The sequence below is a fragment of the Hermetia illucens genome, chromosome 3 (genome assembly GCF_905115235.1).
Source record: "Hermetia illucens chromosome 3, iHerIll2.2.curated.20191125, whole genome shotgun sequence".
Classification (NCBI taxonomy): domain Eukaryota; kingdom Metazoa; phylum Arthropoda; class Insecta; order Diptera; family Stratiomyidae; genus Hermetia; species Hermetia illucens.
Window position 1 is genome coordinate 13305589 of NC_051851.1, and position 21088 is coordinate 13326676.

The window sequence follows — 21088 nt, forward strand, 5'->3', positions numbered from 1 at the left end:
ATTAGAGGGCTGGGTTGCGTGCTGTTTTCTCAGATTTGAGAGTGTAGATTCAGAACTGACATCACTGGAGCTATTCACAATTTCCCACACCCTTTCTTTTAAGGGAACGCTCGTTACAACTTTCTCTCAGTTGTTTTATTGTCGAGTATGCGATACATGCACCCATTTTCTGTTTCTTTAATTATTCAGCATTCTTTTGGTTCTCCTGAATAATTCAATCACGAATCGTTTATATTGATTAATTGTACCTTTTTTGTAACATTTCCTTTGGATTGCCCTTGAATGTAATTTTTTCAGGCATCAGATCCTTGCCCGGTCACATATTACACAATATATTGTGTTTCTGTGTTTATGGGTTTTTAATTGCAGTCCAGCTAGCGAGACAACTTTAGAGAGGGATGGGGTAGATTTTGTCGTAAATATTAAATATGTCGACTTGTCGGGTGACAACTGTTTACTATCAACTGTGAGTGGTCTCTAGACCAGTAATCAACATCGACCGCGCGCCCAAATAGTCTTGAGAAGGAGGCCATGGCCTGTCTGGTACATTAGAAGTATTTGAATTAATTGTGATGATGAAAAACGTCAGAAAAATGTCATTTTTCTTTACGATAATGTCCTGGCCTGGTCAAACCGATCCAAGACCTACTGAAAACACTTCTGGGGAGTGATTCCATGTAGCTTACTCACCAGACTCGGCTTCTTCATATTGACATTTGTTTGTATTAGTGGGAAATGCATTTGCTGAGTAGCAAGTCGTCAGTTTTGAAACTGTGAAAGAGTGGCCCGAAGAACGGTTTCCTTCCAAAGACAAATAATTCTATTGGCTCGATATTGACAAATTCTCATAAAAGTAGGAATATAAACCTAGCTTGTTTTCATCGGTAAATCTGGTAAGAAATGTTGTCACAAGAATCCAAACCATACAAGGAAAGGCCACAATACTTGCTGAGATTATACCTAATGGGCTCAGGCTGACATGGCGCCCGTTTCAAGGTGGCGGTTCGTGGCGGAGAGTAGAGAAAGAGGCAAAGTAAAGAACCTTCTTCGAATACTAAAGATTTAAAAAAATCCCTGCCTTAAAAATTAGTGTAGTAGAAGAGACGGCAGCTCCAAACACTCAGATCTTTTGTTAGGGCCATTGTACTGTCTCTGACATTCCCTATCTCAAATGAAAAACGTGGTCGCCTCACATTATTGGTACTGGTACGCACTGTGATCGGAGCTCAAGGGCCTCCAGTCGGCGGCATTCGCAGGCTATTGCGAATCCTAAGCATATTCAGGCAGAAAGCGCATAAATTCTTCGCTGAGAGAAAACTTACTGAGGTATCTTCGTCTGAAATCTGAGGAGGCCATATGAAGTGCAAGGTCGTCTGCTCCTCATATTTTAATTTTTCCCATGTCGAAGTTTAAGGAATAGTGTCCCGTTAAAAGCACTACTAGGATTTACATGTCCCACGACACTCTAAGGTTTGTAGTTTTCCCGGAGAAAAGGTCTTGTTTGAAGGCGAAGTCCCGGAGGATGTTTTTTGCCCAAAGATAGAGGCTTATCGGTGGGCGAGACTTTATCCTAAGCAGGTGGCACCAACTGGAGCTGACAGAAGAGACTTTCTTCAGCCCGTCCGTTAAGGACTGGGTGCCAATTGGATTGTTTCCCAAGTAAGAAAGCAAGTCGATATTGACTGAGCTCTGTTTTATAGAAATGGGATTAGTGTAAACTTGGGGTCGCCTGGTACTCAAAGTTTACCGTTCACTGCACATCTTAACCCCTGTGTGAATTCAGCCCTTCGCACGGTAGTCACACTTTGGTTTGGGACCGTAACGTAGCCACTCTGACCGACAGACAAGCGGCCATCAAGGCCTTGCACTCAGCAACGATATGCTTCAGGCTGATGAGGCAGTACAGAAACACGTTCAACAGTCTGGGCGGCACGGTCAAGGTGGTCCTACCCTGGGTTCCTGGTCATAGGAACATAGATGGGAATGGTCGGGCTGATGGATTGGCCAAGCGGGACTCTGCTATTGGCAGTCTTTTGGCAGGAGCAGTCTGTGTTCCGCTGGCAACTGTCAGGGGCGGAATCTACTTACTTGTGCACTACTTAGTAGCCGCGGATCTCCGATGGCGAAGACTCATCACCTGTGTCAAGTCTAGGAAGATTTAGCCCGCTTATAACAAGACTCGATCGCGAGAGCTCTTGTGCTAGACGCGTGCAAATGCATGCAATATTATGGCGATCTGGGCGGAGCACTGCCCCATAGAGGACCACACCGGCAGGCTCGGCATACCCTATAATTCACATTGCCGAAGCTGCGGAGGGGGAAACCTTGAAGCACTTCCTTTGCGATTGCCAAGTCTAGCTAGAGTCACGCAACGGGCACTAGCTAACCCTTCTTCGGGGACTTCAGAGAGATTTCAGCTGCAAGTTGGAACTCTGCCTCCTTGCTCTCATACCAGCAGTCACGGTCTTAAGAGTTTGTGGCATCAAAAAGGCGCGCTGCAGCGCTCATTGGGCTCGGACGTGAGCATAGATATGGAATCAACCACTTTTTTTTAGCTGATACTGAGGGTGAAGGAATGTGGTACTGTGCACGGCGGGTACAAGCTGCAATAGCTGCCTTAGCGTGTTATTTCTTAGTTCCTGAGGGCATGTCTCCAATGATCTGAAAATGATAAAGCGATCAGAAAGGTTCGCCCTGGATGACTCTTATGACCCTTGCGCAAAGCACCATGTCTCGAACCATGCAGGTGGATGATTTGAACGACTAACACCGCAACTTTTCGACTGCGATTTTGTAATGTGGCGGCTCTCAACAGGTTGTACGTGAATTCCGTCATTCCTATTTTTAAAGATGTTGCGGGCATGAAGTTTTTCCAAGGTGGACATTGAAGGCCTTGCGGAGACTATAGCAGAATAAATGCCCATAATACCCTAGATCACTGGCAAATTCTCGGTTATTGAAGATCTTGGATTTACCTACCGAATTTCTGTTGCTTCCAAGGATATTTGCAAAGTGGTAATTTCAACACTATTTGAACAGTTCAAGTTCACACGCTCAACGGACTATTCAAACAGTACCAACTTTTTAGAGGTATAGCCACTCTACAGAGGTTTAATTTTTAGGCGATTTTTTCCTGTTCATACACGAAGGTGTAAAAATCTTAAAAAGGCACGTCCACTCCATGTTAGTTACGCGAACGACGGAGCTAGACCGGGCGTGTTCGGGGTTCGCACCAAATCCCCGAGACTACCATTTGGGTATTATTTCGTGGGGTAGGTTTGCCTTTAAGCTCTCATGTTGCCACTTCTTTCTTCCTTCAACAGTGCCTTCTGTATTTTTATGAGTGCGGAGGTAACCGTGAACCAGTTCTCCTTCGACCTTGGCATCTTCACAATTATATTCTCCTGGCTCACCCCCGTTCCCAGCGCTTTGTTCTAATTCCTTGTCACCTTCGCGAACCTCAAGCAGTGAAACGTCACATGGCCTGGATCTTCCGCTATGTCACCATATTCAGGGCAATTCGACGAATCTTCCAACCCTGCGCGACGCAGATATTTCTTGCATCAATCGCCGAGCTAGACAATGTGGTAGTTCCCTCCCTATGTTTCTACTTAAATCATACCCTAATGTTAGGAGCTTGTGCGTTCAACGACCCTTTACACAATCCACTTATTTGGATTATCAGAAATCCGTGTTTCTGCAGCATCTGTCTTGCTTGATTTCATTCATTTATTTCCGCCAGAATGTCAACTGAGGTGTCATACCCCACCATTAGGACCTGATGTGGTCCCAAAAACACTGCAAACCATCACAGCTATCAGCAGGCGAATCGAATTCATCTGCTTTGTTCTCTGGGAGTTTGCAAGCGCCTCCGTCCACATAGGTGGCACGTAACGAAGAATGGATCGCACCGCCCCGGCTACAAGCAGTGTACAAGTACAAGATAGTGTTTCGACTCGCCAACATTAAACAAATTTTTTGCTAGTGCCGCGGTGGCACTAGCTGCCTTTTAACACACATATTCCAGCTCAGTTTGGCTTCAATCGTCACCCTCAGGTCCACCAATTTCCATCATCATACCGTTCTTCTACGTACGGTACGTTATTAGGACAGCTTCCGTTTCCTAATCCAGCGGGGTCAGCCCAGCTCTTTCTAGCCAGGATTTCATCGCTCTCACTGTCTCCGTCGTGTAGAAATACAATTCGTCTGGGTGTTTTGCTGTAACAATTACAGTCAGGTCAACCGTAAAACTGACAATAGTAGTCTCTTCTGGGGTAGGAAGGACAGACATCCCTATAGACATTACGTTCCACAGCAGTAGACCCAGCAACGAGCACTGTGGTACAATCACTGCGACGATGTACTCTTTGGAGCCTTAATCCGTTGCTTAGTAGAGAGTCCTCGATAAATGTTCAGGAACACCTATGCCACCCAGGGCCCTTATAAATTGGTTCCAATTGACGGTGTTGAATGCTTTTTGTAAATCCCATGCCAACGCGGCACGACAGCCGAAGGAACTCAGCATATCTTTGCCAAATTCATCATGTTTATTGTATCCGCCGTAGGATGGACACGTTGAAACTGGGAACAAGCCTGTTTTTGGATGATGAGTAGAAGTTTTTCGTAAATGACTCTCTTCCTCATATTCCCCATTGTAGTCAACAGGCAGATCGGGCGATATGTTGGATCTCCAGGTGGGAAGCAACGCAAATTTTTGCTTTTCTCAACTGAGCAGCGAATATTCTTTCTTCTACCCCTCAAAGTGTTAGCGCAAAGATCGGGCCTAGTTTTCACTGCCTGCTTCAAAGCCGTATTAGGGATGCTATCCAGATCTGGGGTCATGTTGTCGCTGATCCTAGTATATATTTCCCGCAAAACAACAGTAAAACGAAGTTAGGAGCCAGAATAAGGCTATCTGGGACTAGTTCAATTAATCGGAATCACACGGATGTAGAACTCTACGTTGGGCCGTTTTTCATGACTTAATGGAAAGCGGATTTGCAATGACTTAATGGATTGGAGTCAACCTTACCCAGAAGGCAAATCTATCCCAAAAACTTAAAACTTTGGCGACATTGACCGTGAAGGTCCTTACCCGGAGAGCAAGGTTATCCCAAAAACTTAAAAAGGTGGCGATATTGACCATGAAGGTCCGCCGGTAAATACTGAAGAGCCACTGATGTGTTCCATCAACACACGTTTGCACGCTTCTGTGGTAGTCAGGTTTAGGGAATCCTTTTAGACACTTCAGTCTCTTATGTCCGGCCTGTTAGCTCTTATGTGCACTTCCTGTCCTAGGGATTTTCCAATTTTTCGCAGGAATTTTTTCGCGGTTACACCCCTGGATTTCTTGAGGTTCACTTAACGCCTTCTTTTCTGGGACCGTCCAATGCAGCTAACATTATCTCCAAATAGGTTAGTTGAAAATGTCAGCGGGTGCGCCTTCCGCTCGTTCGGAGAAGATGATAATCTCCGGTTTTACCTTCCTCTAATCTCTCTTTTTCCAAGATGACACCTTTCTTTAGGCTTCCACGTTGTCCTTGTGAAATTCACTTCTTTTCTCCAAAATTACGGCTACGTGACATCCGCCGGCAGCTACAGTCGTCCGCCTGGCTCATAGATTTGGAAAATGCAGTTGATTTAGTTTTCAGAATTTTAGATAATACAATTAAAAACATGGACAAACACATCTATTTTTGTGAAACTTTAAAGACTTTTATTTGAAAATCATGAACTTTTTAGTACAAAAATCCAATTTTCTATTTCAGCTGGACAGCTCATTTCAACGGGCCAACATTCAGCTGACATGTGACGGTAATGGACCACCTTCAACGCTTTTGCCATCCGCCTACGTGGACTTAACAACAGCGCCTGGTCAAGGTAATGTTTTGTTTAATAAGGATATATATATTTTTATACGAATTAACTACATGTAGTAATTAGAAACTTTATATGTACCATCTTCCAAAAATCATTGTTATGTTTGCACAGGAATTTTAAATAGTGCAGACGGCATGCATTTTGCTGCTTCTAGTGGTGCACCCATGATATTGGGTGTTAATCCTACAGGAGCTACTACCATGCAGTCGGCCACACTTGCTTCACTTGTCCCAGGCAAGTTTTTAGTTATGAGAAAGAAAAAAAAAACAAACAAAATAACAGAATAACTTTATTCTAAACATTTCTAATTGAAGAGCTAAAGTTATATGCTGTAGTTGTAACCATATTTATCATTTCACTAAGTTTCGAGTAACATTTCATATGCTATTACTATTATCACCTTTCGTTCGTGTTCTCCTTATCTAGAAACTGATTTGTATGTACAGTCACTCAGTAATTAAGCAATTTTTTATTTGAAAGTGCTACCTTTAACCTATTTCTAAAAGCTGATTGATTAGAGCCTATTTCAAAATATTTATTCAGTAATGCACCAGCGATGTTGTCGTGGTTTGAACCTTGAGAATTATCGCAATGATAAAATCACAATTGGCAACTGATTGATTTGACTGAAATTTGCTTACTTGATGTATTTCGGTGGATATGCTTTATGAATGAGAATTTATGATAAATAATGTTCTATAATGTTCGTGCCGATGTGATATCACATTACAAAATATCACTAAACATCACCGAGTAATGCTGTAATGTTCGTTCGATTATCACATCATTCTGCCTAGCTTCCGTGAGGATTGTTGAGCGGCATTGCCGACTATCGCTTGCAAATCTGATAGTGTTATGATTCTCTATTCTTTTGCCTGGCTTTGGCCTAGAAAAATGATTTCGGGTTTATATGTAATAGGCAGGTTTTGCTTACACACAATGCTGAGTAAAGCAAAAGAAAACGGATATAAATCTAAGTGATAAGTATATATATCTGGACCACACAGCAAGGTCAATCATTCGAAACATTCGTGAAAGGCTGGTAAATTGCTTCATATTTTTTTTTCAAAGCTGCAAGTATCCTACATTAAAATCGCTTCCTGTCTGTTCATAAATTGATGGATGTTATTGAGGCATTGTGGAAACATTGGGAGGATACTGGCCTCCAAAGTTGCCAATTGATTTAAGTCTGGGCTTCCGGGAGGATAGCCAGTCGACGATAAGCGAAATCTGGCACGTTCACCGATACCTAATATTCAATTTTCTTGGCCTTGTGGGCTGGCCCAGAATTCTGCTGAAAGCACCAATCATTACCCCCGAACAAGCTTTCATTCAGAGGCTGAACTACGATCTCTAACATGTACTCATACACCGCTGAATTGGTCTTGACGTCGGTTTCACAAAAATGAATGTCCGTCACCCGGTGGTAGGAAACTCTCACCATACCATCACCGAAAGAGGGTGGTCCCCCTTTTAAACGCGTGGTGCTCGATCTTTAGCCTCATAACATGACTTTCTATGCACCTGATCATTTTGGCGATTAAATTTTTCTCGATAAAAGAGATTTTTTCATCCGAAAAGAGGATCTTTGATGCTCATTTTTTGCGAAGCATTTTTTCAGTTTTCTGCATTGCCGCAAACGGCGTAATAAATCGCTTTCATAGCGTCCGTAGGCCTTCCCCACTCCAACTACGCACACATAACACAACGCTATAAAGTCTGAGTGCTCAGAGGCTATGCATCCCCCCCACTTCAAACACACAACACATCGCAATAATACTACTGGATCTCCTATCTTTTCTATGGTGCGTCCTCTACAACCGCAGGATCCCGCACTCTATTGCAAATTGCCGTATTTGGAGACCTTGAGGCGATCACAGATGTCTATATTCCCAGATGATAGTTAATTCCGCACTCTATTTCAATCTGTCGTATTTTCTCGACCTTGAACTTGATCACGGCATTCCATCGAACCCATGTAATTCCTGAAGACATTCCGAAAACGAAAATACGCAGACCTGTCGGACTGTTCGAGTTCATTAGGATGACTTTGAACTGTGGAATGCGGTGCAAATCTTTCAGAAGTTTATCCACTCTGTGCTGCGATACCGCCATTTCTGTTTCGTTTATTTAGATGATGTTCTGGTCGCATCTTGAGTGCATTTTTCAACGTCGTCTTGAGGCCGGTCGAGTACTAAACGTTGAAAAATGCAAATTCTTACAATCGCAAATCTTCGGCCATCTCATTACCCCTGAAGGCAGCCAACCGGCCACAGTCAGAAGTCAGAAATGCAAGTAATTTCGAGCTTCTTGCTTCCGAAAACAGTTAAGGATCTGACAATGTTCTTGGTCATGTTAAACTTTTATGTCCAAAATCATCAGCAGCCTATCATCATTTGATCCTTAACGCCTACTTGTCTGGCTCGAAGCCAAAAAACTCTTGCCTGATTGCGTGGTCCCTAGAGGCTGACCAAGTGTTTGAAACCACCAAGCAACAGCTGGTTTATGCTACATTTTTAGCATTCCCTCAGATAGATGCACCCCTAGTCGTATTCGTTGATGCGTCTGATATCGCCGTGAGTGCTGCTCTTCATCAAAAAGTGAACCAAATTTGGCAATCGTTGAGCCTTTTTTTTCCAAGCAATTGAACCCCGTTCAACGGAACTACAGCATTTACAATCGTGAGTTATTAGCCGTGTCCCTCCCAAATGATTACTTGCGGTATTCCCTTGAAGGGAGGCGATCATCCTTTTCACGGAGCATAAGCCAGTCATCTTTGCTTTGAAACTGAGCTGAAAATCAAAGAAAGTGCCAAATTCGGCTCTTGAGTTTTATCAAACGGTTTGCCTCCGACATTCAACACGTGTCTGGAACGGTTACCTAGTTCCTGACGGACAATTGCGGAGACGCAGACACAGAGCTCGACAAAGCGTGTTCTTGCCATATTCGGCATCTGAGCTTTATCAGTAAGTCAGTGAAAACAATAACGTTGTGACCGACGCTTTGTCGGGTGGTGCAAAGATCAGGATCCTCGCCACCGTAGATTTTCCAGAGATTGCAAAAAGATGACGCAGTTGCTCAGAGCCTTAGGACCAACGCCAAATACACATTTTGCGAGTTTCCTATCTTCGGTTCAACGTCCAGTATATATTGCGAGCCCTGAGACAAGGGACCAAGATTGCATATTCCGGTCGAGTTTCGCAAGGAAGTATTTCACGCCGATCACGATCTAGAACACCCAGGCAACCTAACAACAAGTCGGTTAGTCACCACAGAATAATTCTGGCCATTCATGAATAAGGACATTAATTCTTGGTCCGGACAGAGCTTTGCATGCCAAAAGTGTAAGAACACAAAACATGTTAGGAAAGAGTTAGGCGTGCTCGTTCCCACGGTTTACCAAGCCTTCTCACACAATCAACCTTGATTTAATTGGCTTGTTTCGATACTCGCACAACCATCGATAGATTCAGGCGAGGACCCGAAGCGATACCTCTGAAAGACAATTCCGTAATCTTCTACTGAGGCCCTTTGTCGAGAATGGATTCCACGCTTTGGTGTGTCGGCAATTCTAATCACTGTCCTGGGAATTGAATCCTCCGTTTCCTCAGTGTTGAGCAAACTCCTCGGCTTCAGATGTCACCGGACAATCGTGCATCACACCCAGTCCAATGGAATGCGTGAAAGGTAGCACAGGACGCTGAAGGCCGCTCTAATGGCTCAATACAACTCTCTTTGGTTGCAAGTCCTACCACTAGCCCTACTTCGCCTCCGGATAGCCACTCGGGGAAAAATTGCTGCAAGTCTCACGGAGCTGGTAGAGGGGAGAACCTGAGCCTCCCCAGCGGCCTTGTACTCGACATTAAGTTGTGACACCATCGGTTTGTTGCCTATATTCAAGGATGCAGTGCGAAAGCTGGAACCACCCGTCTACCACGCGAACATCGTAGCCGACGTGCCAGAGATCTCCACTTCTGCATCCATGTTTTAATTAGGAAAGACGCCTCCCGGAGGTCACTTACGAGGGCCCTATCGAAATTATCGAATGATGCCCACACCATTTTACCCTCAATGTCGGAGGCACGATCAAGAGAGACTCCTGGGTGAAGTGTTATAGCAAAGCGAGCCCCCAACGCACACAATTGCGATAGAGTTGACTATGACTTCGGAAAACAATTTTTTAACGTAAAGAAAGTACTATAAATTACCTTTCTCCACGGTCTTGTAATGAAAAATGGGCTATTGTCCCTCTTCTGTATAATTAAATTATATTAGACCCGATTAGTAAGGATACTCAGCCCCTGTTGTTCTTGGTACTGTGGGTCATACTGGATATAGGGGCGGATGCTACTAAAAAATGCTGCCCCAACTCTATCCTGAGGAACAGCGCGATCGAAAGCGAGTGCAGGTGTTGTTGGCTCCGAATACATTAATTAAAAACCCAGACTTGAGTATGAATTATATCGATCGAAACACAGTCGGTTTAGGCCTTGTGTGGTCTGAGCCTACACACCAACTTTTTTGTTTGAAGATTGAGAGGTCCTAAATCCATAGATGTGACGTAGCGTCCCAAGGATTGAATCTGCCCTGATGAGGAAATAGTCTTATATAAAGAATGGTCCGTGCCTCAGGAAGAATGAGTAAGTTGTTTTCCAAAATTAATGCGGTTCGTCATCAGATAAAAGGAGGGAGGGGGAGGAGGGCTGAGGGTTAGTTGAGCATCTCGACAAAATGCTAATTCAAGAAACTTTGCTTGTAAGGATAGCCGAACTCGGCAGCGTACGAGATAAGGTGAGTCGCGCTATCCTTTCATTCACTAACCATGTTTCCTGGATTAGCACTATCTACAGACGCTCAGCGTTGATATGTAGGTTAATTATCGAAGTCGTAGCGTTACTATATTGGAGGTTTATCTGGATTGACTTCGTTTGTATTACACTCCATCTCTCACTATTGAGTCACATTCGGAGTCTTTATTTTAGTGGGAGACCATCATTTTATCTCGTTTTATTCATCTCATTGTTGTAGGATGGCAGGATGGCATCATCATACGATGTAATGGTAACGGTATCGAGTCTGTAAGCAATATTTAGGCCACTAATTTGCGCAGCTAATAAATAAGGCGGTCCGTGAATTGAGGACTATTGGAAAGTTCACACCTTTCCGCCTCAGATAGAATAGCCCTTTGCCTCGTCTTTGTTTGCTATCTAGTTGTTCTTCTGGATAATCTTTTAGCAGAGGAGCGTATACTTAGCGGTTTCCTCAACACTGCCGATGCACCATCCATCGTTGAGGTTCGTTTGAGAACCGTTAGTCAGGGGTGCCTTTGAGTTCGACCTTCCCCATTTTTATTCGTTTCGGAGTTTCGCTGCTAACTCCGGCGGGGCATGATTACGCAATTGAATAGGTTCCCTTTTTTCTTCGTTGGATGTATAGAACACTTTCACCTCGCGGCTCTAGACAGCTTCTTTCCGGATGCAACTCCGGTCAGGCACGGTCTCGCCTATGCAGTTCAATAGGCTCCCCTTTTTCTAGATTGCTTCTTCTCGTATACGATTAGTCTCTCCATTACAGACGCGGCTTTGCGGGCTTCTTGGTTTTTTCCACTGGAGCTCTGATACACCCAGATGTAATGAGAGAACAAAGCTTTGCCAGCGGAAGACCGCAGTTCAAATCTCTAGACTATGGAGTGATGTAGCACGTTCTGAGGCCTGCGTTCAAGTTTGATTGTTGAGTTATCGTTTATTAACAGTTCTAATGTCTGAATCTGTGCGGTATTTTGAGAATTACCAAATGAAACCACCTCCACTTTCCAAATATTCAATGACTATCGAAATTTTGATTGGTCAAGAAAGTTCGCAATTGAAATATCCATGGAGGAGCCTGCGAAACTCAATGGCTGGCTCCTTACTAGTCAATTCCATTTGATTAGTTTTACTCAACACGTCAACTAAAGCAACGTCTTTCTGGCCCTTACTGATCAAGAGTCAGGTTCTCCACAATAAATGCTAAGCCTTCACATATGAGTTATTTTTTTCAATAGATTTTTTTTTAAAGTTAAAGTTGCGCATTTTTACTTAGTAAAGAAATTACGTGACAACATTCGACCAGTAAAAAAGTTCTAGGATCCTTGAAATTGGTTAAATTTGGTTTAGTTTCGGAACCGATTTATTTATTATTTGGAAGAGGTGCAAATATAATGTCAGCAAATGATTGATTCAAGAATATCAAACGGAATAGGATCAAACTTTCCTTTTTGTCCAATGTCTCCATCCCATATTGTTTCGTTACGTTTATTTTCAACTTAAGCGTAGTGGCTTGCTATGAATACTAAAATATTATTCATGTCAGGATAACAGACACGACATTAGATCATGGTAAAGATGGTCCTCACACATCACACTTGAGACAACATTTTTCAATATCTTGTACACTCTATTTAAAAATAATCAGATTGATTTGCGTGAAAAATGTTTATTGAGAGGATTAATCGAAGATTGTTTCTCTAAACCTCCATACAGGCGGTGTAAATAAGGCTGGCCACGATCCAAACAATTCCTTTTTACTCGCTACATCTCTACCAGCCACTATTCAAGCCTCAGCAGCATCGGTAGCAGGAGTTGGCTCTATAAATTCTCATCATGTTACTAGAATTCAGCCGCATATGATAAATGTTTCTGCTTCTTCCACCAATGCTGGGGCCGGGCCGTCATCTGGTGTCGTCGGTTCATCATCATCCACTACTCAAACGGTAACGCCAACTCAAATAACAACACCATCAGAAGTATCCCAGAGTACAGCTATCAGTGACCGGCCTAAAGTTAAGCCAGTTTCTAAGAAGGATGGGAAGAATTTGCGTAAGGCGGCAACAACTACGGTTCTGCAGCAAAACCAGATGGTGTCCATCTACAATAATCTAGTAATAACCGATTTCGATTATTGAAACTAATAATGTATACTAAACTGTGATGTCTCCCACCTACAGCCGCTGCTATTGACTACTGAGCCGAGCTACCAATCACATCATCAGCCAGTGAATGATGGATCAACCATACTTGCCACAATGAGTGGTGGTGTGATGCCTAATGTTGAGCATATCCTAAATCCACCACCAAGTGAGCAGCAATCAGACAACAACGGTGACTCGTCAGAGGAGCCAATTACGACCATTTTGCAGCAAAGGCAAATACTGTCGGCTTATGATATCAAACAGCATGAGGACTTGTATGGAAATATGATAACCGAAATGATGGCGTCGTCGGCGTCGGCTTCGTCATCTAGCTGTGATTCTGCAGCGTCGTCTACAACAGACCATGAAGAGCAGCTAAGCAAGCTGCCGATCAATTGCCAATGGAATCGTAAAGTTTTGCAAATGGTTACTCAGATGCCGAATTACCCTCTGCAAATAGCTCAACGCTTGATTGATCCGCAACCGAAATCGCCATCGGAAACTCCACCATTGGGCGACGATGACAATGATAACGACACCAAGACGCCCGATTCACCTACTAAAACTGCTAGTAAGTGTGACTATAATTTTAGTAAGAAGCTGAGCGTCCATTTGCTGCACTATTCACGCTGCACGTGCCATGTTTGTACTATGACGATTTGCATGAACCCTTAAAAGCGGGATTGATGGTTAGAGGCGGGTCGTGGATGGAGTGTGCGCAATTCGTTCAGTGGTGTGGAGCGGAAAAGTGGGCGCTTACCTTGTAGAGCAGCAGTGGGAATACTTGATATTGAAACAAAATATTTTTTCTTTTTGTTCTCTTTGCATCATTTTCTTAATTGATGATGACGTGCGCAATTTGATGATGATGATGTGTTCCTTCTAAAAAGCCAATTTTATTCTTGAAGATACTGACTATGTTGATCTACCGCACGTCTTTCACGAAGCTGTCCATGAATTCCGTACTAGCGATTTAAATGCATCGGAAATCGTTCAAGTACTTCAACCCATTTCGAATTTGATTCCTCATAAAGGAGGATCCCTTAATAACGTTCAACAACGTCAACTAACTATCCAACAACAACCAGACAAATCACAACATGGCCAGAGTACTATTAGGGCTTTTGAATGGCAACGTGTAATCCATAATTGATTTTATTTATCTTTTTTCCAGGCACTTATATAGCCCAGGAAGAACATTTCCATATGTTCCCGGTCGAGGATTCGGACGGCGAAGCAATTGGTGATTGTGGAATTTACCCGGCACTGGGTGAATCGCTTGAATCATTCAGTGCAGAGGACGAGGCGAATAGGGAGCAAATTTGCAGTTATGAACTTGGCTTGAGTGATTGCATGGAGGAGATTCTGAATGTGTTTCAAGGAGATCCAACACTTCAGGTGAATATCTGCTAAATACACCTTTCGATATTCGTTCGGGCTCACTAAATTTGAGGTCATTGAAGGATGGTTTTGTATTGCACCTGCGTCAGTGGGCGTGATCGAAAATCGAATGGTGTGTGCTTGGCATCCATTAGGATTTTACTTGAGTGAATCTTGATTATTTACAAACAGAATTTAATTTTAAAGGAAATCGCTACGAACTTGAACTCGGAGTTTACGGAATACAACAGCATGCAAGCGCTATGTAGAAACCGGTGGAACCCGGGACCGTGGATGCCAACAACGTCTCAACTGCAAGAGGCCGAGTTGTTACGCGGAAATTTCTGCTTAAGCGATGATCCAAACGATCAACGACAAGCCAACCAACTAACACTGGAAGAGAAACTAATGCAACATCGTTTCTCGGTTGAAGACATGCAAATAATTAATCAGTACCATAGCCAGCAAGCAACACTGTCACTGATGCCAACAACAGAGTTAGAACAACAGCAACAACAACCGCCCAACATTGGAATCCAGTCACTGCCAGCCCAATCGGGATTATTACAAACTCAACAACAACAACAACAATCTCAATCGAATGCCACAACTAGTTCCGCAAATGTCTCGTCACCTTTAGTTCAAGCTAATACGACCGGTATTCAGCAATCGCAACAAAGCCTTCAGCAACAACAGCAACAGCAAACATTGTCTGGTGATGCCCAACAGCAGACAAAGTTTGTTTTCAATGTTGACGCGGATAAACCATCGCAATCGTTGCAATTGCTATTCCAATTACCAGGACAGACCGGTCCACAACAACAGACATCCACCATTTCAGCCCAACAACAGCAGATCTGTCCTACATCAAATCTTCCTCACGTTCCCAATACGAACGCAGTCCGACATCATGTTCAAACGCAACTATCCCAGCAGCAGCAAATACAGCAGTTGCAACATTGTGCCCAACATTCGCAGGTATGTGAAGTTTTTTCTGTTTTATGTTGGAAGGTACGTCTAGAAAGTGAGTGTAACTCAATTTCAAAAAGTTACGTTGGTTCATTTATACATATGTAAGTTACTGTTCAGCATAGTCGCAATCCCTTTCAATGCAGGTGGCGAGAGGGATCAATTTTGTTTGTTTTCCTCGGAAAAAAACGGCGCCTTCGTCTATTTCTACATCTCTTTGTCCATCGAAAATCTTTTTGTTCCTATTTTGTTTGAGGATTGAGGGATTCTTAGTTCGCATCCACGTGATATTGGATCTTTTTTCCCCCCATGTGCACCTTTAGAAAAGTGAACAGATGGTAATCGGAAGGCGCTTGGTTTGGGGAATGAAGGCGATAGTCCAAAAGCAGGTCCCGTTGAAACAAGTCCACGGTGCTCGCAAGATTGGAGACCCCCCTAGTTTAACTTCGACCGCTTGTATGCTCTCGCTCGACAGGGGTAAACCACCTACCACCACCGTTGCGAGCGATATTGAGTGTGATGTTCTCTAACTCCAATGCCGCGCAGAATCCGGGGAAGTTTAGCAAACTGCAGGCCGTGTCAAAAGGAAGTTGGTTATTGCGCTGGTGAGGGAAGTGGGGATCTGCCGCAGAACGCAATGTTTTAAGAAGTCTATATCGCATCACTAATGAACTTGCATGTTGTCGCAAACTTTTCGATAGTCCTGATAAGGATGTTAACGGTCGACTCCTCATCTAAGATGATAAGCGCCTGAAGAGGTGGAAATAACACTTCACTAAGACCCTTAATCGTATGATTTTAACATTCGAGTTGAATGGACATGTTAGACGAATTTTCCTCGCGACTATTCTTTTTTCGTTCTGCTGACCACTGACTACAGTAACTAGACAGTGTAATGTTTTCCATGATTAGCCTCCCGTGGCTAGATGTATCCCCATATTTATTATGGCAACATCCTCACTGATCTATGGCATAACATACTGTGCTATCTGCAGAGAGCCGGAGTCTATTCACTCCAAATTTCTGGACTGCGATGGATACGTTGGAATGACTTTCTACGGTAAAAGTCTGGGGATTCCCTCTGCGTTCCTAGACGTTTGAACGTTATTCATCGTTGTAACGCTTGCTGTGGTTCTACGCTCTCTGATGCGATTCAACTGCTGCATCAACACCTTAGCGTCAATTCAACATGCGGTTTACCATTGCCTCAAGCTGCTTCTTTATCGGCCATTAGGGTTGTCTCGGCTTCTAAGGCGCCTTTCCCTGGCCGTGTATATATCCTGTGGACGACCGCGGCTAGCACTATACAAACCCCCCATGCACTATTCCAGTGCAACTATAAACGATGGCACCTGCCCGACTGTGCCTCCAAGCTAAACTATCCACAGCAATCACCCATCAGATGGAGACGGGCACGTTCCCTACTCGGCATCGGCTGTGCTATGCATCTCCGACGATCGTCCTGTTGTTGCTACACCGGCGCCTCCACGCGCTACCTCCAGCGCCTCATCGATGCCTGCCACCATTCAACCGCAAGCCATACCCGATCCTCTGGCGCTCCAGCTCCTCTCTGGTGAAAATTCCGTCAGCACCGAAACCACTATTCGTGTCGAGGCTAGCTTTCTCACCACTTCCGACAATATTCTGACCAATATCAGAAGTAAAGCCAATTCAACTATGTCACCTCTTTCGTGTGTGAAGTTTACGAAGTATGTCTCTCCCGAACGAATGATAGCTTCCTTTGAAGTTAGATATCCCAACGGCTTCGACGCTATCGCCTAATCTTTCTTTTAGTCGCAAGGGGTTTTCTTTAAGCCTTATCAGAGGCCCAAGCTTCGAGAAAATTTCCGACCTGCCCGACTGCCTCGTCGACTTCGAATGATTTTCATAATTTAGGTGTAGGATCAAATTCTGTCCAGTTTTAAGTTATTTGCTTAGCATTGCAGTCTAGTTGGATGACAGGATATTAGATTCCATTGTAGCAGAGGCTGCGCTGCATTTAGCAAGGCGAACGGCGGAGGTGTCTGAGAGCTGGTAAGCCCCCATTCCGTGTCGAAACCATCTTTCCTCCTCCTCTTCCACCGACGATTCTGTCATACGAGTCGCCAATCGTATGCCATTTTATCACATCCTGTGTATATTTTCCCTGCCTGATTATCGTTTTGTTTCCCTCTGTACCTTTCATCCTTTGTGGCAACTTTAACCTTCCTACGCTCACTTGGCTTACTATTCTCAGCATCCCTTCGTTCTTCAATAACTCCTCCCACTCTTCCCTTCCTTTATCCACTTTGGCCTTTCCCGAAATAATCTATATCACATTCTTGACCTACTCCTCTACAATTTTCCTTGCGCTGCTTCTCCAAATCCCATCATGTCTCCTTATATGCTGCTCCTGGCGTCCATTATACTGCTCTCGAGTTTGATGTTTGGATCATTTGACTTCACTTCTCTGCCGTGCACAATCCTTCCAAGTTTAACTTTCGTAAAGCAAATTCGGAAGGTCTTAACTCGGCCCTGGCGACAATTTATTTGGCACCCATTGTCTCTCCATTAACGTGTGACCAAGCACTCAGCTCTTCTATTCCATTTTATCAAATGTCCTGTTACGCCGAAAATCTTGCAAAAGTGTTTCAGAGACTGGTTGTTCGCCCCCTTTGGTCAAGTCTTAGTGAAAGAGCAACAAGGGTAAGAGTGGGCCCCTTGCCTCAAAACTGCCCGACTTAGCCAACTTCGTGGTTCAATGTTTAAATTCACGGCAGGATGTGCATACTTTCTACACTGATTTTGCTGAGGCCTTTGACACTGTGATGGTTCACAATACTTCTGTCCATATTCACTATATCAGTTGTTTCAGGGCTTATCTCTTACCTTCCCAAACGATCCTGCCGCGTCTCTTTTGATGGCTTGACAATTCTTTCCTTTTCCTCTCCCTCCCTTATTCTTGGACGTTTGTCATTTTTATTATTTATCAACGACCATCCTTTCTCCATATTTGTCCTTGTTTGCTCTATGCCGACGACCTTAAGCTGTCTTTCGGTATATCGTTGCCTATGGGCTGTGTCTCGCTTCGTTCGCTCTTGCGTCCTACAAGAGACTATTCTGATATCTTCACCATTTTTTTCCTTATCAACGATCTTCCCATTTCCTACCTTGATCTTATTTGCTCTATGTCGACGGCCTAAAGCTGTTTTCTATACCATCGCCTATGGACTGTGTCTCCCTTCAATCAAACACTCCGATTCGCTGGTGCTCCGCTGATGCTTTGTTGTTAAACATCAGAAAGTGCTGCTTTTTGAACCTCTTAATCTTCCAGTTGTTGTAGGGTATCTATGTGCCCCCTGCCGTCGCAAAGATGATAGCTAAAATATTCCTGGAACGGATCAAAGAACACCTGCTGCGTCGAAGTAAAATCCCAGAGGAATCTGAGGTCAAAAGTGGAGCGCACCAGTTTGCATCCTGTCCACGATATTATATCTTCTTGTTTATCTGTGACGTTCTCCATGCTGCCTTGCCATGAAGAATTCAGTGGATTCTGACATCTCACCTCAAACACCTCGACTACGCTCATGAAATCGTCTTGTTCTTTCGCCGGTTCATGGACTTTGGCCAAATGGCTCTGGATTTGAAAAGAGATGCAAGTAGAGTTGGACTGAAAATAAATACTAACAAAAAGAGAGAGACGACTGCGGTTTTGTCCGATTCGCCATCAAGTGTATGGCGTACACAGTGTGGTTCTCTCAATTCCGAACAAAAAAACTTATTTCAGTTTCGCAAAGCTTAGGGCAGAAATGCTAAGTGGTTTTTCCTGTGCATATGATTCACACCTATGACGGGGTTGCGAATAAATATAAGGGAGCAAACAACATCTGATAACCACTTCTGTCACGCTGAGCAGAGGCAGCGTCTGATAAGTTGCCGTTGCTTTGGACGAGATCGTAGTCATCTGTATATTTTTTGAATTTTGGGTGTTAATTCAAAAAGACGAGCTCATGGGCCAGAAAAGTGGGGGACAGTTTCTCTTCGATTGGTCCGGTCCGCCATCAAGGGGATGACGAACTAGGGCTCCCCCAAATCCAAAAAAAGCAAGATTCTCAGTCTGACAGGTCATCGCACTCTTCCTACCCGCATGAACGGTCAGACCATCGAAGGGGTCGATCAATTTGTATATCTAGGAAGCGTGGTTTTTGCCGAATTGAATGCCGTGTTAAAAGCGCTAGATCCTCCTTCGCTGCCTTGTCTAAAGTTTGGAATCTGTATTTGCAGTTGTTTCAACATCGAGGGCAAGTTGAGATTATTCTGTGTTAGTGTTCTTTATGCGTCGCTCTATGGGAATAACACATGAAAAATGACTCCCATTATCACTAGAAAGCTCCAAGCCTTCGTTGGCGCCTGTCTGTATCATCGGAGTATGCTGGCCTGATACTATTTCGGACAAAAAATTTGGTTGGTGCACAGGCCAGTTACCCGTGTACGATGTGTTTGGAAGGCGGAAGTGGCAGTGGATAGGTCACACATTGCATTGCTGGCTACGCCATGCAGTGGAATCCACTGCTTCAAGATGACCGACAAGCGGGTCGCCCCAAGATCACTTGGCGAAGAACAGTAGAGGAAGAGTGCGAGAGCCTCGGGAAGTCATGTGGGAAGTTGAAGCTTATTTCAGCGGACGATTGGTAGGGATGGGGTTCGTTTCAAAGGTCAAGCGAAAAACCGTGAGAGCTCCATTACACTTACTTTCTAGACGTACCTCTTATTTTGAGAGAAAATTTTCGAAGGAAAACAAGGGCGAAACTAACACTTCTTTTATTTTTTTAATTTTCATTCACAGCAAGTTCAAGTTGCCACTCAAACTCAGCAACAGCCCGCTCCCGGTTATGTTCCTGCCGTCGCGCGGCAGTTTTGTGCCTCTAACACCACTCTGGATGGCAGTAATGTAACTGAACAGCCCACAAATCTTGTTAAGTCAACCGGCAATGCTACCGGAGCCTCCAAAAAGTCTGACAAAATTTCTCGAAAAGAACGAAATAAGTACACTGTGATGCGTCAAGCGCCTGCTGGAAGCCAAGGTAAGGGAACAATTCAGTACATTATTAGTGTAATGTGATCATAAATATCAACTTTCTATAGCTAACACTACCCAACAATATACTCCGCAAGGACCAGTACAAAGCATTGAGAAAACCATCGATGTTGACTCCGAGACTGATTCCAATCATGACACGGCATTGACTTTAGCCTGTGCCGGTGGACATGAGGAGTTAGTGGAGTTACTAATAAATCGAGGTGCAAATATTGAACATCGCGACAAGAAAGGATTCACGCCGCTGATCCTAGCTGCTACAGCTGGCCACGAAAAAGTAGTGGACATACTGTTAAAACATAATGCCGATCTGGAAGCACAATCGGAACGTACGAAAGATACTCCTTTGTCGTTGGCCTGTTCAGGAGGTCGATACGAGGTAGTAGAACTTTTACTTAACGTCGGTGCTAACAAGGAGCATAGGAACGTATCTGATTACACGCCTCTGAGCCTAGCTGCAAGTGGCGGGTATGTGAACATAATAAAGCTATTGCTGAATCACGGTGCCGAAATTAATTCGCGTACCGGAAGCAAACTGGGAATATCACCATTGATGTTGGCTGCCATGAATGGTCATACTGCTGCTGTGAAATTGCTGCTCGATATGGGATCCGATATAAACGCCCAAATCGAAACGAACCGAAATACTGCTTTGACCCTTGCTTGCTTTCAAGGTCGTCATGAAGTGGTTAGTCTTTTGTTGGACCGAAAGGCAAATGTTGAGCATCGTGCGAAAACCGGACTTACTCCCCTAATGGAGGCTGCTTCAGGGGGTTACATAGAGGTGAGTAAAAAGGCGATTGGATCCCTTAAGAAGTTATTAATTTTTTCTT

General features: G+C 44.0%; 1 protein-coding gene across 5 annotated transcripts in view; it reads left to right on the forward strand.

The window, feature by feature from the left end:
- LOC119650748 (ankyrin repeat and KH domain-containing protein mask) overlaps positions 1 to 21088 on the forward strand; it is a 136767-nt gene that overhangs the window by 100840 nt on the left and 14839 nt on the right. For 2 of the 5 annotated variants that reach the window (XM_038053830.1, XM_038053831.1), the window contains 9 exons: positions 5769 to 5880; positions 5992 to 6114; positions 12402 to 12799; positions 12866 to 13400; positions 13720 to 13938; positions 14004 to 14227; positions 14417 to 15187; positions 20004 to 20241; positions 20303 to 21039. In XM_038053830.1, coding sequence (XP_037909758.1) covers positions 5769 to 5880; positions 5992 to 6114; positions 12402 to 12799; positions 12866 to 13400; positions 13720 to 13938; positions 14004 to 14227; positions 14417 to 15187; positions 20004 to 20241; positions 20303 to 21039 — 3357 coding nt within the window. The remainder of the gene's footprint in view (positions 1 to 5768; positions 5881 to 5991; positions 6115 to 12401; positions 12800 to 12865; positions 13401 to 13719; positions 13939 to 14003; positions 14228 to 14416; positions 15188 to 20003; positions 20242 to 20302; positions 21040 to 21088) is intronic. The other 3 variants (XM_038053833.1, XM_038053832.1, XM_038053835.1) reach the window with 3 other exon arrangements.